The sequence below is a fragment of the Adelges cooleyi genome, unplaced genomic scaffold, assembly GCF_023614345.1.
Source record: "Adelges cooleyi isolate 19-005CV unplaced genomic scaffold, UGA_ACOO_1.1 ACOO_flye_CR_arks_rails_tigmint_CR_PRNA_30, whole genome shotgun sequence".
Taxonomy (NCBI): Eukaryota; Metazoa; Arthropoda; class Insecta; order Hemiptera; family Adelgidae; genus Adelges; species Adelges cooleyi.
Window position 1 is genome coordinate 13079088 of NW_026095971.1, and position 13313 is coordinate 13092400.

Here is a 13313-nt window from a genome sequence, read left to right on the forward strand (position 1 = left end):
TTAAGAGTATAATAATCAAATGGGATCGGAAATTATTTTACTAATATTTTTTGAAGAATATCCCTGTTATTAATCATTAAATAAATGTCAATAGTAATTTGCTTTTGCGTACCCCTAAAAATATAAACCATGTAGTTGTATAAGTAAAAAGACTAACATAACATTAATAATCCGAAAGGTCAGGTTTTTAAAATTTATTATCTCTAAAAGTTATTTACATAAAAAAATTTTAAATTTGTATACTCTGGTCAGAATAAAAACGGAAGTGCAACGACCGAAAATGGTTGGTTGTCTGCTCATTGGTTATTGAAAAATTCTGCATGACAATAACACAAACAATGGATAGGTTATGGGGTGCCGACTTGTATGTTCTTATTCTGGCTATTTATTATAAAATTAAAAATATTAGATGAAAGTTTGTTGTCTGCTATTATCACTTTAAATGTTAGGTAATAGATAGGTTTAAAAAAAATCTATTACTTATATATAGTTATTCGATCAATTTTTTTTTGGCAATAATAGTGCTCGATAAAGCCTATTGCCCAAGCTCGGTAAATTGTAGGTAATAGACATTTTTAGTACTATATTAAATTGCAAGACGTGCGGTATAGAATTAAACAATCATAGGCGTGTTTGTGGTGTTAGCCTTGGTATATACACCTTCAATAATCTTAATATTCCATAGCTATACATCAAGTATTTTGAACTTAAATTTGTTGCTAAAGTACCAAAAGCCATGTTAATAACAATATTAAAAATTAAATGTAAGTACAACTAATTTGTGTTGATTAAAGTCCAAAGTTGTAAACTATTTAAAACATTAACCCGTTATTGCAAAAATAAAACTCATCATTTTTCTGATTTTGAGAAAAATCCAAAATAATTTTTTCTTGTAGTTTCTGCTCTAAATAAAGTTTTTTTAAATATACTTTAATGGTAAATTATGTAAATACTTGACAAGAATCTACTCTACAGACTACACGTTTTCCGAGACACCACAGTGTACTGTGTTGTTTCTGAAATAACGGGCTTATTTTGTTTTTTAAAACAAATTCTACGTTATCTTAGAAGTGAGACAACTTCTAAATTTAGAGAATTTATTCCACTGCAGAAATTGCTGCTACAAAATTTTTTTTTTTTTAGAAGCATTAGAGAAAATTCGAAGATTTGGATATGGATTTTACGAGAATATATTTTTTTTGTTTTTAATACAAAATCGTGTTGTACACTATTATTTATAGGTAAATATGGGAGTCTTTCAGTTGCCAAGTTATGTCCCATATTCTATTGAGCTCTGAGCTCCGCATCGAAGCTAAAACCCTTACTACAGACTTAAACATCCATTTTTTCTTCAATTACCAAACTTGGCCAACGGACCAGGAGAAGGAGACTCCTTAAAAACCCAGCCACGAGAAGGACACTCTTAACCAACCGGTTAGGTTTCCTGGCCAAACCATCATTTCTAACATCTTCTGGCCTGGTTACATGCAACTCAACTTAACCTAATCTCAAAACGGCCCCTTTCAGGGTAACCAGACAAAGTAGCTCCAACATTGATACCAAATATCTTAATGTTATAGTACTCGTAGGTAACACATGGACGTTTTATTTTTTAATTATTCTACAATGAAGACAGCAGTTGGAGATTTTTTAACTTTTTATAAAATGAAGTAAATGACATTTTTACCTCAACCGCTAAGTCCTCTATTCTTGTATCCAGCTTTCCTAACTTGAACCTTAACATATACAAAAATCGGTTTTGTATCTTTGCCTTGCCCAATTTGATAAGGAAACCATATCACATATGACCGATCCATATTCAAAAGTTGACCTAACGAGGGAACAATATAACATTTTTAAGCACTACTAGGATCATTAAACTAAAACAATTTTTTTTTAAAAATCCAAACATTCTAAAAGCTTTATTTTTTATGTAAGAAATATGTTCTTTAAATGACAGGTCACTTGACAAAATATCACCTAACTCTTATACATAAGAAACAATACTTAACACAATACCATCAATATTGTAATTCAAAACTGGTGTTCTTTTACTCCTACAAAAGGTAATTCGGGAGCATTTATGGCCATTAATACAAATTGCTACTACACCAAGCTTGAAATCTATCTAAATCACCTTAAAATTTCATACAATCATTACCTTAGTCATCAGCAAATAAAAGGTAAAGGTACTTACAATAATAAAAAACATTACCTTAATCGTTAACAAAAATATTAAACTATATTGGAGATAAATTACCACCCTATAGGGTTCTCCGGAGGTAACTTTAATTCACTTAGATACATAATTATTAATTTTTACAAACTGTTCCACTCACACCTTACTGTTCAATTTTAAAATAACTAACTGTGATTTACACTGTTGAAAGCTTTCCTTAAATCTGTATAAATAGCATCAATTCTACCATTATTACTTATAACAAAGACTAAGTCTGAGTAAAAAACTAATAAATTAGTAATAGTTAATTTTTTTTTTAAAACCCATGTTGGCATGACGTAAGTGTATCATTTAAAAAAACTGTAATTATTGTTTCTTTTGTTCAAACTATTTCCAAAATTGTGATTTAAACTCTTTCTATATTTTTATTTTTTTAGCTCTAGCGTAATTGTAGGACTTGGGCGCGAAAGTTACACTGAAATAGTTAAGAGCATAGTTATTATTATTATATCTGTAGTTGCTTGTCAATATTTTTTTTTTATTAAAGAACTATCAAAGACTAACCACCCTAATACTAATAATGCTACTTTAAGCTCATTTTTGTCTTTACATTGGCTTTAGAAGGTTCACAATTAAAGAATTATGAATAGTATACTTTATTGAAAATGCTTATTTTAAATGTAACAAAATATATTTTTAAATGATAATACATGACATAGAAATTACAAGTTGGCGCCCCGGTAGAAAAATGACAGCTGCAATAATCTAAATTTTGCAAGAGATCCAAAAAACCAAATTATTTTCACTAAAATGTTAATGATTTATGAATGCACACTTAATTATGAAATTGAGGCTTGGGAAATTATTACAAGAAAGTTCACTAATAGGTCTACATTTTTCTGTACGCTATATCTAAACACATTGAAGCATTTAGTCCATTTTACCAAATTTTGTAATTGTTTCATTGTTCTACCGGGGTGGCGATGTAATAATACAGATTTATGAATTTTGAACTTCGTTCGTGTCAAATTAAACAAATGCGTTTGTGATTTATGGCATCGATGTATACTGAACTAAAAAACTTATATGGTTACACTCTGTTTAATTATGCTACTTAATGTATTCTTCGAACCACTATAATTTTATTAGATTTAAATATAAAATTAATTATACGTTTTTCGTTACTAATAGCTTGTAAATGATTCGAATTAATTTTATTATATAATATTATTACTCATTAGTGAATATAATATCTCCGCCAAATAAAAAACTCTAGGAGAATAGAAATTACTAGTACCTTGGTATATAGTTTATGATATAACCCTGGCGGTAACATAGTGTTTCGCCGGTATGCGCCGCTGCTGCTGCGGATATTCCAGCGGCCATTTTTTTTGTTTACGAGACGCTATCTCGTTCATGTCTGTAGCGTCTTCACATCCTCTTAAGTTGCTGTTCTCGTTCCTATTTTTAGACCCGTTCATTTTTTTATTAAATAAAATTTTATATTGTTATTTAGTTTTGTTTTCATCGTCATATTATACTTGGACGTTAGTTTAAAATTATCGTAAAACGTTCAGCTAAAACAGAATGGCCGACAACCAACAACAGCAGCAAAACGGCTCGCAACAATTTGAAAACGCAGAAGGACAGCAGATACAACACATAAATGGTTCCGCCGATAGTTCCAACTCAAATAACGATTCAGGACAATTTGAATGCGTCAGGGATGATGACAGGTTAGTTTTAAGAGTCGTGTGAAAACGAAAAAAAACATTATTTTGTTTATTATTATTATTTATCGTGTTGAGTATACCGTTTTGGGCATGCGACATATCGACTTCGCGGCTCTCGGTTGCAGTTTTTCAAAAATATTTCTATACGTTTTATTGATATTAGTTGTCCTACTTCTAAGTATTTGTATCAAACCCGCCAATGTTTGTTACTAATGCGTTATATTATTTATATTTCATTTAATTATTATAATTTTATGTAAAGTTGTCACACAAATAATATTAGGTTAGGATTTTGTACATCAATTTGGTGTAACTGTATAATGTGTTATTTCATATTTGTTTTATTCTTAAGTGATTTGTTAAAATAATTTTAATTAGAAATATTAACTTCTAATTTAACCCTAACTCTTTTGTATTAAAAATGAATTATAGACATTTGTGGTATTATGAAATTATTAATGTGTTTACTGCCATATTGTTTCAGAAAAATTTTTGTTGGAGGTTTAAAAGGAGAGACCACAGAAAGTAAGCGTAAATATAATTCATTAATTAATCTCAAATGTCTAACCAAGTTTAATGTGCATTGTAGAAGATTTAAGCGAACACTTTGGCCAATTCGGTGAAATCGAAAATATAAATGTTAAAGTAGATGCTGCTACTGGCCGAGCAAGAGGGTTTGCTTTTATTGTATACAAGACTATGGAGGGCCTAGAAAATGTAAGTGTATTGTAATTTTCTAACTTTTTTACCACTAATTAATTTAAAATAAAAAGTTATGGTTTATTGAAATTAGTTAGCATTTATTAATAGAACATAAATATACATTTCAATAACAATAATTATTTCCTTTTTAACAAAAGATAAAATTGTTCTTAACATCCAAAAATATTAACACATGCTTGAGTATTTGGTACCCTTGATCATTCTTAATCAGAACATTTTATATGCTATGTTATGTATGTATCTTATCTATGCTCTGTTTAGATAGAAATTATACATAATGATGATAAATTAATTAAGAATCATGAATAACGTTATCGGGTTATCATAATTAAAACATTGAAAACTAATGACATAGCTTTTTTAGTTCCTAACGTTTTGTTTATTATCATCCAATTGTTATTATACATGAAACTACAAAACTTATTAGATAATAATTTAAGCCAAATAAAATTCAAAATGTAATTAATTATCATGTCCCGCCCATTTTAATTTGGTGATCAGAATGGTATTGAGGTTTTACTGTAGCAGCTGAAGTACTGTTATCTTAAAAGTATATTTTCAGTTATCTTGTTATTAAATATCTTGACTATGAGGAGAAAAAAACTTGCTTTGTTATAATTATTTGTATATTACAAGATAACATTTATTACCCATTATGAACTTTTATTTTTGGATATAATAGAAAATTTTTTATTATGCTAATAATATTTTGTACATTTATAATTATAGTAAATAATACTTCTTTTGTTTCTATTTTACATAGGCCTTAGCGTGTACTAATCATGTGATTAATGACAAAAAAATTGACCCTAAAAAAGCGAAGGCAAGGCATGTTAAATTATTTGTCGGAGGACTGTCTCCTGATTTGACAGATGATGACATTAAAGATTATTTCAAACGTTATGCGCCATTAGTAAATGCTGAAATGCCATACGACAAAGTTAAAAACCAACGGAAAGGTTTCTGTTTTGTTACTTTTGATTGCATGCAAGCGGTAACTGAAATATTAAAGACTCCAAAACATGTCATTAATGGAAAACAAGTAAATATGATGTTGTGTTTAGTTTACTTAAAATCATTATTTTAATAATGTAATATGATTATTAAAGGTTGACGTTAAAAAAGCAGCATTAAAAGTTGAACCCTTTGGTATGATTCCCGGCGGTTCCGGACCTATGAGAGGAATGAGAGGGAATGTCAGAGGTCGAGGCGGTAGGGGAGGTAACTATCTTTATTTTATAACGGGTATATTCACTTGTTAACTAAATTTTAATATATCTTAGGATTTTTACCTCAATCAGGTTACGCTCCTGGTGCTCCTGGATACGGCTTTGGAGGTAAAAAATAGGCCTACAAATTTAAATGTTTAAAAAAAAAATCAAAATTATTAATCTTGTTTCAGGATATGATTATTACAATCAATATACTGGTTATAGTCCCGAGTACAGTTACAGCTATGGTTATCCTAGTTATGGTGCTGGTGCTGGAGCAGGTAGTTTTATTTCCAATAATAACTTGTTAAGCAAAACATGGAGTACTTATTTTAACATGACAAATAATTAATTCTAGATTATCAATTTGGCGGTTATGAACCACCTGCACCACGCAGTGTTCATGGAAATCGCGGAGGAAAAGGTAAACCATAACCTTTGTTTTGATTGCATTCCCAAAATCATTGAACATAGTGTAAAATAAAAGTATTATTTTTTTCTTTTTGAATTAATAATTTTATTTTGACATTCAATTTTTGTTAGTTGTATATTATGGAGAATTATAATTGATAATTTATCCACTCCCTGTAATTATTTATTTCACTATATTATTATTAATTATATCTTAGTTGTTAATCATACATTATTCATTTTATTATTATTAATGTTTATATTCGTGAAAACCCAACTAAAATAATTATTACTGGGAGTGGACTACTCGTGAAGCAATGATGATAATGATCTATTTTTGATTTGAGATATTTTGAGCGTAAATGTGAACAATCGCTTAACATTGTGAATGTTATGACACGGTTAATAAATATTTAAAATATGTAAATCTCTTAATCGGGGACGGACTGGATAGGCTTCAGCCCAGTGGACAATTTTAACGGTATTTAGCTAAAAGCAACTATCCCTAAATTGTTTGCCTTATTTTTTTTATTTTTAAAAATACAAAAACCATTTAGTTAAAAAAAAAAAAGATAGATTGTGCAGCTCTGCAAAACTACTTGGTTATCTTATACAAGATATGGTAAAACTAATTTTCTGGAAAATTTGTTTTTTGTATCTGGGGTTGGGTGTAAAACCACTATATGTATTCTTATCAATAAAAGAACTGCTTGGAATTCTTCTCATGTATGTGTGTCTGTTCGAAAGTAGCGTCTAGAATTTGCACAGTTGATGTTGTGGGATGAACTCAATTTTACGTTTTGAGGAATGATTGCTTTTGCTTAACGCTGTTTAATTAAAAGAACATTAGAATTGGCTTACTACACACGAATTTAGTTTACCAGCATTGATTATAACAGGTACAGTGCCACAGCAGACACTGGTGTTGGATTTAGTTTCTTCCTTCTAGGCCATGGTGGACACCAATGTACGCCTGGAACCTGATAAGTAATATGATCCCAAACCTAACTAGATAGTAATGTAAAATGATAAGTATAAGTTAAAAAAATATTTTGGTTCAGAGAGAAGTTTTAGTGAAATATCTTTGGTAAATACTATAATATTTACCATCAATAGTATTGACTAAGTAACAAAAGAACAGTAAAACGAGAGAGGATTAGTTGAATTTGCCCACTTCAGACAGTCCGCCCCTGACTCATGACATGCTTAACAATGTTTACTACATTCCTCCAAAGTTTTATCTATATGACGCTTAAAATTAATTTATTTATAATATAAAAAAACACGACTAAGAAATTAACTTTCGTAATATGTATGTAGAGCATAAATAAAATCCCCTAATTAAAGTTTGTTATAAGGGGGGAAATAATTATTGGCTGATAAAATATTACATGCATTGTATTTAACATAACTAAAAACATGGTTATTGGATTTCACCAGATTTTCCTCAAAGAAAGCCAGTCAAGACTTCAGCTTAAACACCTTTGCTGAGCCATTTACAGTCGTCGTAAGCTATACTGTTTCATGAGGGCAGTATTGTTGATTTCGTTTGCTTATGTACAATTATATATAAATAAAAAGTTGAATAAAAAAAATTATAAAATTGGATCCTTTGGCCAAAGTGTATAGAATACTTGGACAAATGTCTATCAGGGTCTAATATATTACAATATGTATGTATTGTATGTACATAAAAGAATGCCTACAATTTTTGATGTTTATCTCAATTTTTTTTTTGTGTAATTTTTTAATTTATTTATATTTTGTACTTTTTTTAATACAAAATAAGTCCATAGAATTATGTTTTTGATAGGGTGTGCACACGTTTTTCCTTCCTTATACTTTTTTTGGACAGCTATACATTTAATATGTATTTGCTGTGCATTCGAAGAAGGTTGATCTAACATAAGATTATTTATGATGTTTCAATTTTTGTCAGAATTAAATTTACTAATATTCTTGGAAAACAAAATTAAAATTGTGTAATTTTTTTTAATTTAATAATTTAATGGTTTTAAATATTCAAAAGTATTGCAGTCATTAGACATTCAACAATAAAACTTATACGCTAATATGACATTTTTGCGTTCAATGTTTTAAAGCCCTATTCTTGATTATTTAAAGTGTTATGTTGTCATCTGCTACACTTGTTCCATAAAAATAAATGTATTCCTAACAAGTAGAAGTAAATTGGGAATTTAAACTTAAATGACAGTTTAAAACAAAATTGTATGATTAACATTTATTAACGTATGATAATTCTGGGTTAATTTACATGATACTAAGGTTTACTAATGGATTGTGTTTAATTAATATAAAAACAATATGCTAGCTACTATTTAAACTATAAGCAGCTGGTTAGCATACATTTACAATTTTTAAGAAAAGTAATTATGCAAAAGTGCCTTTGATGTAACATTTTAAAAGTTATTATATTTATACCAATTTTTAAAATTCAAACTATAGTATAATATTCTAAAACTAATGTTTTGTCCTATTTTTAATTAAAAATAGTTTAGCTTAACCTTAATTGATATCTCTTATATCTAATTCTGTCTAATCTCTAATTCTTATATTTAATTCTGTCTTATAACTAGTTACACCATTATATACTAGGTAGTGGGAGAGTTTTTGTATTATGGATATTCACTTCGGACGGACGTCTTTGATAATTATTCAGGCGTCCAATAACATGTTATGTTAAATAAAGCCTAAAGGTCTACTATTATTTGGTTATTACGAAAACCTCTAAAGCTTATTTCAAAGTAGTGAAAAAATTAACATGAAATTAAATTATCCCCTATACATTTATAAATGTTTTTCATCGTTATAAATTGTGTAGTCGAGGAGTTCTATTGGTATTTCTGAACCTTTCAGTTATACTTTGATTAAATTCAGTGTCCACTTTGGACAACACAAAATTAGGTGTTTAGTCTTGAATTACTTTTGACTAGACAGTGGTAATGATGTAGGTATTAATATGAGAAAACAAAAAGACAAGCCGCAAGAGCATACTTTTAAGTGAGCTGTGGGCGCAACGTCAATCCCCATATTTTGTTTTACCTTTAGCGGAACGTCTGTTCATTAGAATCGCTTCATATACCATAGTGCAACTATAAAATTTAAAACAAATTACATCTTAGTACTACTTGATGTGTTAGCTGATATTTTTTTTTACAATGATTTTTTTAAGTTGTGATGAAGTGAAGTAAGAAGTTATGATAACTTTTTTCCTGTGAATCGATTTACTTGAGTAACAATTATATCGATCCGTAATCGTATGTGATTGGTACTTTAGTAGGTTAGAAGTAGAAAAGTTTACCTCATCCCCTTCAAAATCGAGAAAACGCCCAAAAATGTACACATTTTTTATAACTTAAAATTACAGCGTTCCATAACTTTTTTCGGGAGTAAAGTCTGAAAATTATACTGAAGGTAGATCTAAAATGAGGCTATAGCATTTACAATTTTATAAAGAATCTGTAGTCAAAACTTTTTTTTTATTAAGAAAAAACAAAAAAAAGGGGAAATTTACACGGTGATCGTAGTCAGTTTTTAGGTTGCTATGTGTGGTTTTAGGTTCGACAAGTATTGAAAATATTTTCATTGTATTGTTAATTACAATGTATGGGTAACAACGACAATAAATTATTATAGACAGACGGTCAACCTCAGTGGCGTACATTCAACGTTCTCGGAGGAGGGGGGGGGGTGGTGGTGTAGTATAGTTATTAAAGAAAAATGTATATTAGCAAATATGCAATTGAATGTTGGCCAAACAATCAAAACCATACTAAACAAAATTGGCAGAATTACCTTAAAAGAGATGGGAGAAAAAGTAACATTTTTAAAATTAAGTAAAAAGAAAGGCAACTTAAAAATAATTAAACACACACAAAATTATAATATCTATAAAATACGCGACAAGACCCTCTTCGTAACAGAACGGACGCTTACGGGAGAGTGCAACCAACATAATAGTTTATGCGGCTTTAAATAAGAAGCATGATTGAAATTTTTACTGTGTAGACAATTTTGATTGTTTGTCCAATATTTAATAGCTTATTCGCCAATATAAATTTGTATTTAAGAACTATACTAAAGGGGGGGGGGGAGGTTGTAAAAAAATAATACTGCCTAACCAGATGCTTCAAGATGATAATCAACTTTTTAACAACCAAAAAATAATTATCAATTAAGTGATTTGTTGGAATATTTTTCCGACCAAAAAAACTCGATAGTTCAATTTCAAGAAATAACGAAATTTCTGGACTTAGTTCCGAAGATATTTTAATTCTTGCTTAGGTGGCCGCGATTCCCCCACCTTCCCCTAATTTAAAAATAAAAAAATTGCATTTTATAATTTTATCTTTAATAAAATTTTAAATTCCAAATAGAACACTTTAAAAAAATAATTTTACTTATACATTTTGTGTTTATTTTAACTATTTTAAACAGGGAGTAAAAAAGTTTTTCAAAAAACGTTTCTTTACTACATTTTCTTTGCACGAATGAAATTTCGGAAATTTCTTTACACGTTTTTACTCCCTGATTTTAAATGCAATTTTGCATTTGAGATGCATTTTGGTAACTAATTTGTTCAACTCTGATAATATATTGATTAATCAAAATTAATAATCACAATAGTTGTTATTGTGATTTGTGTTATCAGTTATGTGTACCCCCTCTACTTTTTTAAAAACATGCTTTTCTAAAAAAATGAACTAAAAAGTAAAAAATAATTTTACTACAAGAACAATTTACCAATAAATTGTAGCAAATTATATTTAAATTGTCAATTACTTTGAAAACAACCGAAAATTAACTACAATTTTAAATAATGGTTAACATCTTTAATTTTTGACTAAAGAGAAAAGCGGGGGTCCTATTCAATAAAGTCCAAATTCATTGAGTTAAGTATTATGAAATGTATGTACATTATTTAAAATTGTAGTTAATTTTCGGTTGTTTTCAATGTAATTGACATTTTAAAATTTTAAATTAAACGTGCTACAATTGATTGGTAAAATTGTTCTTGTGGTGAATTATTTTTTACTTTTTAGTACTATTTTTTATTTGTTCTTAGCCTTGTTTTTAACCTATATAACATTATAGATATAATACAAATTTGCATATTTAAATTATTTATTATAATTAAGGATATAGGATAAGACTGATATAAAACAATTAATAATTATTTATATAAAAGGAGAACTTGAATATCAGAATTGGAGTAAAAAAGGATTTGAGAAAACAGCTAAATTATTAATGAATTTAATACTAATTATCCAAGCTCAACTTTAAACATAGCATACACTAGACAGTAAGACAAATTTATGAAATTGAAGATGGGGGCATCAACTAGACTTTTTTTTGGGACAATCGGGGCTTATTATAAGAATTTTTTTCAACTGCGCATTTTATGGAATCGAACCTGTATGAATCTAACCTAAACCTGGCTTAATAAGGGTGTTTGCACTAACATTTTTACTTCTAAATAAAGCTTAGTTTATGTTTCACTTTAATCTAATTCAGCCTACTAATATAAATAACAAGGGTTTAAAAATGTCTTTAGCTTCGATGCACTAGCTGAGAAGGTATTATATTTACAATGATGTGTTTTTATTATTTTTTTAAATATTTAAATATTTTTGTTTCTGTATCAACGATATCTTATAAGCCACTGAAACGATGTTTTCGTGTAGCAGCTCTTGCCTCTTAAGATCAGAAATTGTACCTATAAGGTACTTTAATAGACTAAATTTTTAAAAAATTCATCCCTTCCCCTTTAAAATCGAGACCAAAATTCGAAAAATTGTACACCCTTTCTCCTAGAAGGTGTGGAATTTTTTTCTTTCGCTTTTTCATGCTAAGTCATAGAGGCTTATGTATGAAAATTAGACCAAAGGTAGATTTAGAATGGGGCTATAACATATATAATTTCCTCAAAAATCTGTAGTCAAACAGTTTTTTTTATTAAGGAAAAACCAAAAACCAGGGGAAAATTACACTTTGACTGTAGTCAGTTTTTAGGTTGCTATGTGTGGTTTTAGGTTTATACATACTACCCACAGATTCGCATCGAATCGTTTATTTAAAAGTGATTTAATCACATTCAATTATAATAATTTCTGTAGACCTGTGACCTCTCCATCCCCACTATGCCCCGACCTCTTTGCACTAGCTTTTTTTATTAGAGTTTTACTCTTTTCTTGATTAAAATAATATTTTGTTGTAATTAACGGGTATAAATAGCATAATGGTATTTGTATTTTAAAATTGTTTTCTTTTATTTGAAGTTTTACCATTTTCTTGTTCTGAATTTATTTTTGACCCTTCCTCAAATAAACCACGATATCATGCTTGTTTCTTAGCTTTTTTCCATATCTGTGGAAAAGAACTGCTCGTCTTGGATCCCAATTTTGTAGAGGGGGCATGTTAAAATTTGTTTTTATTGTTTGTCAACAATAGTTATATTAATTAAGCAGTATTTTGTATACATAGGTTAGTTATTAGTCCAAAAAATATAGAAAAGGCAGAACGCTCTTAAAACGTGTGTGCGCGACGGAATAACGACGCTAGCGTACAATTAAAGCTGTTATTTTGTATTTGGTTGTATTTTTACCTTTAAATAACTGTTTAGATAAAAATTAATAATTCATAGTAGAATATTTAGACCGAGGTCAACATGTAAACCAGGTAGATAATATTACAATTAATATAAACGTGCAACGGTCAGTGGTCACACCACGTGTTTGGCCAACAAAGGCACAACTGCCGAATTAATTAACAACTCACAAGCAGCTTTTACACAAAGTGCAGTTTGGCTTTTGTGTTTTAAACACGCGATAGTAAAAATGTATAACATCCCCTACTTAACAATAAAATAGAATGGCAATGGACATGATTTTATTATATTCGTTGAGAGATATTTAGGGGTGGTGCGGGCCGGGGAGTCACAACAAGGCGACCTTGCGGGTTCAAGGTCAATACACGAGCGCGTGCGCGATACAACAATCAACACACAAAGGTCAACGTTGCATATGTCTGCGGTCT

General features: G+C 29.1%; 1 protein-coding gene across 1 annotated transcript; it reads left to right on the forward strand.

Moving 5' to 3' along the window:
* Positions 1-3570: 3570 nt before the first annotated feature.
* Positions 3571-8334, forward strand: LOC126838197 (RNA-binding protein squid-like). Its single transcript, XM_050572395.1, has 9 exons — positions 3571-3915; positions 4397-4437; positions 4502-4629; positions 5399-5677; positions 5745-5856; positions 5919-5972; positions 6038-6127; positions 6205-6270; positions 7698-8334. Exons 1-9 carry the CDS (start codon positions 3767-3769, stop codon positions 7733-7735), a joined length of 957 nt encoding a protein of 318 aa, XP_050428352.1. The 5' UTR covers positions 3571-3766; the 3' UTR covers positions 7736-8334.
* Positions 8335-13313: the final 4979 nt, after the last annotated feature.

Bases quoted from the DNA above. Each gene is read 5' to 3' on its own strand.
- LOC126838197 (XM_050572395.1), top strand. From the start codon at position 3,767: ATGGCCGACAACCAACAACAGCAGCAAAACGGCTCGCAACAATTTGAA. The intron at 5,678-5,744 runs GTAAATATGATG...TGATTATTAAAG, and splicing joins ATGTCATTAATGGAAAACAA to GTTGACGTTAAAAAAGCAGC. The intron at 5,857-5,918 runs GTAACTATCTTT...AATATATCTTAG, and splicing joins AGGTCGAGGCGGTAGGGGAG to GATTTTTACCTCAATCAGGT.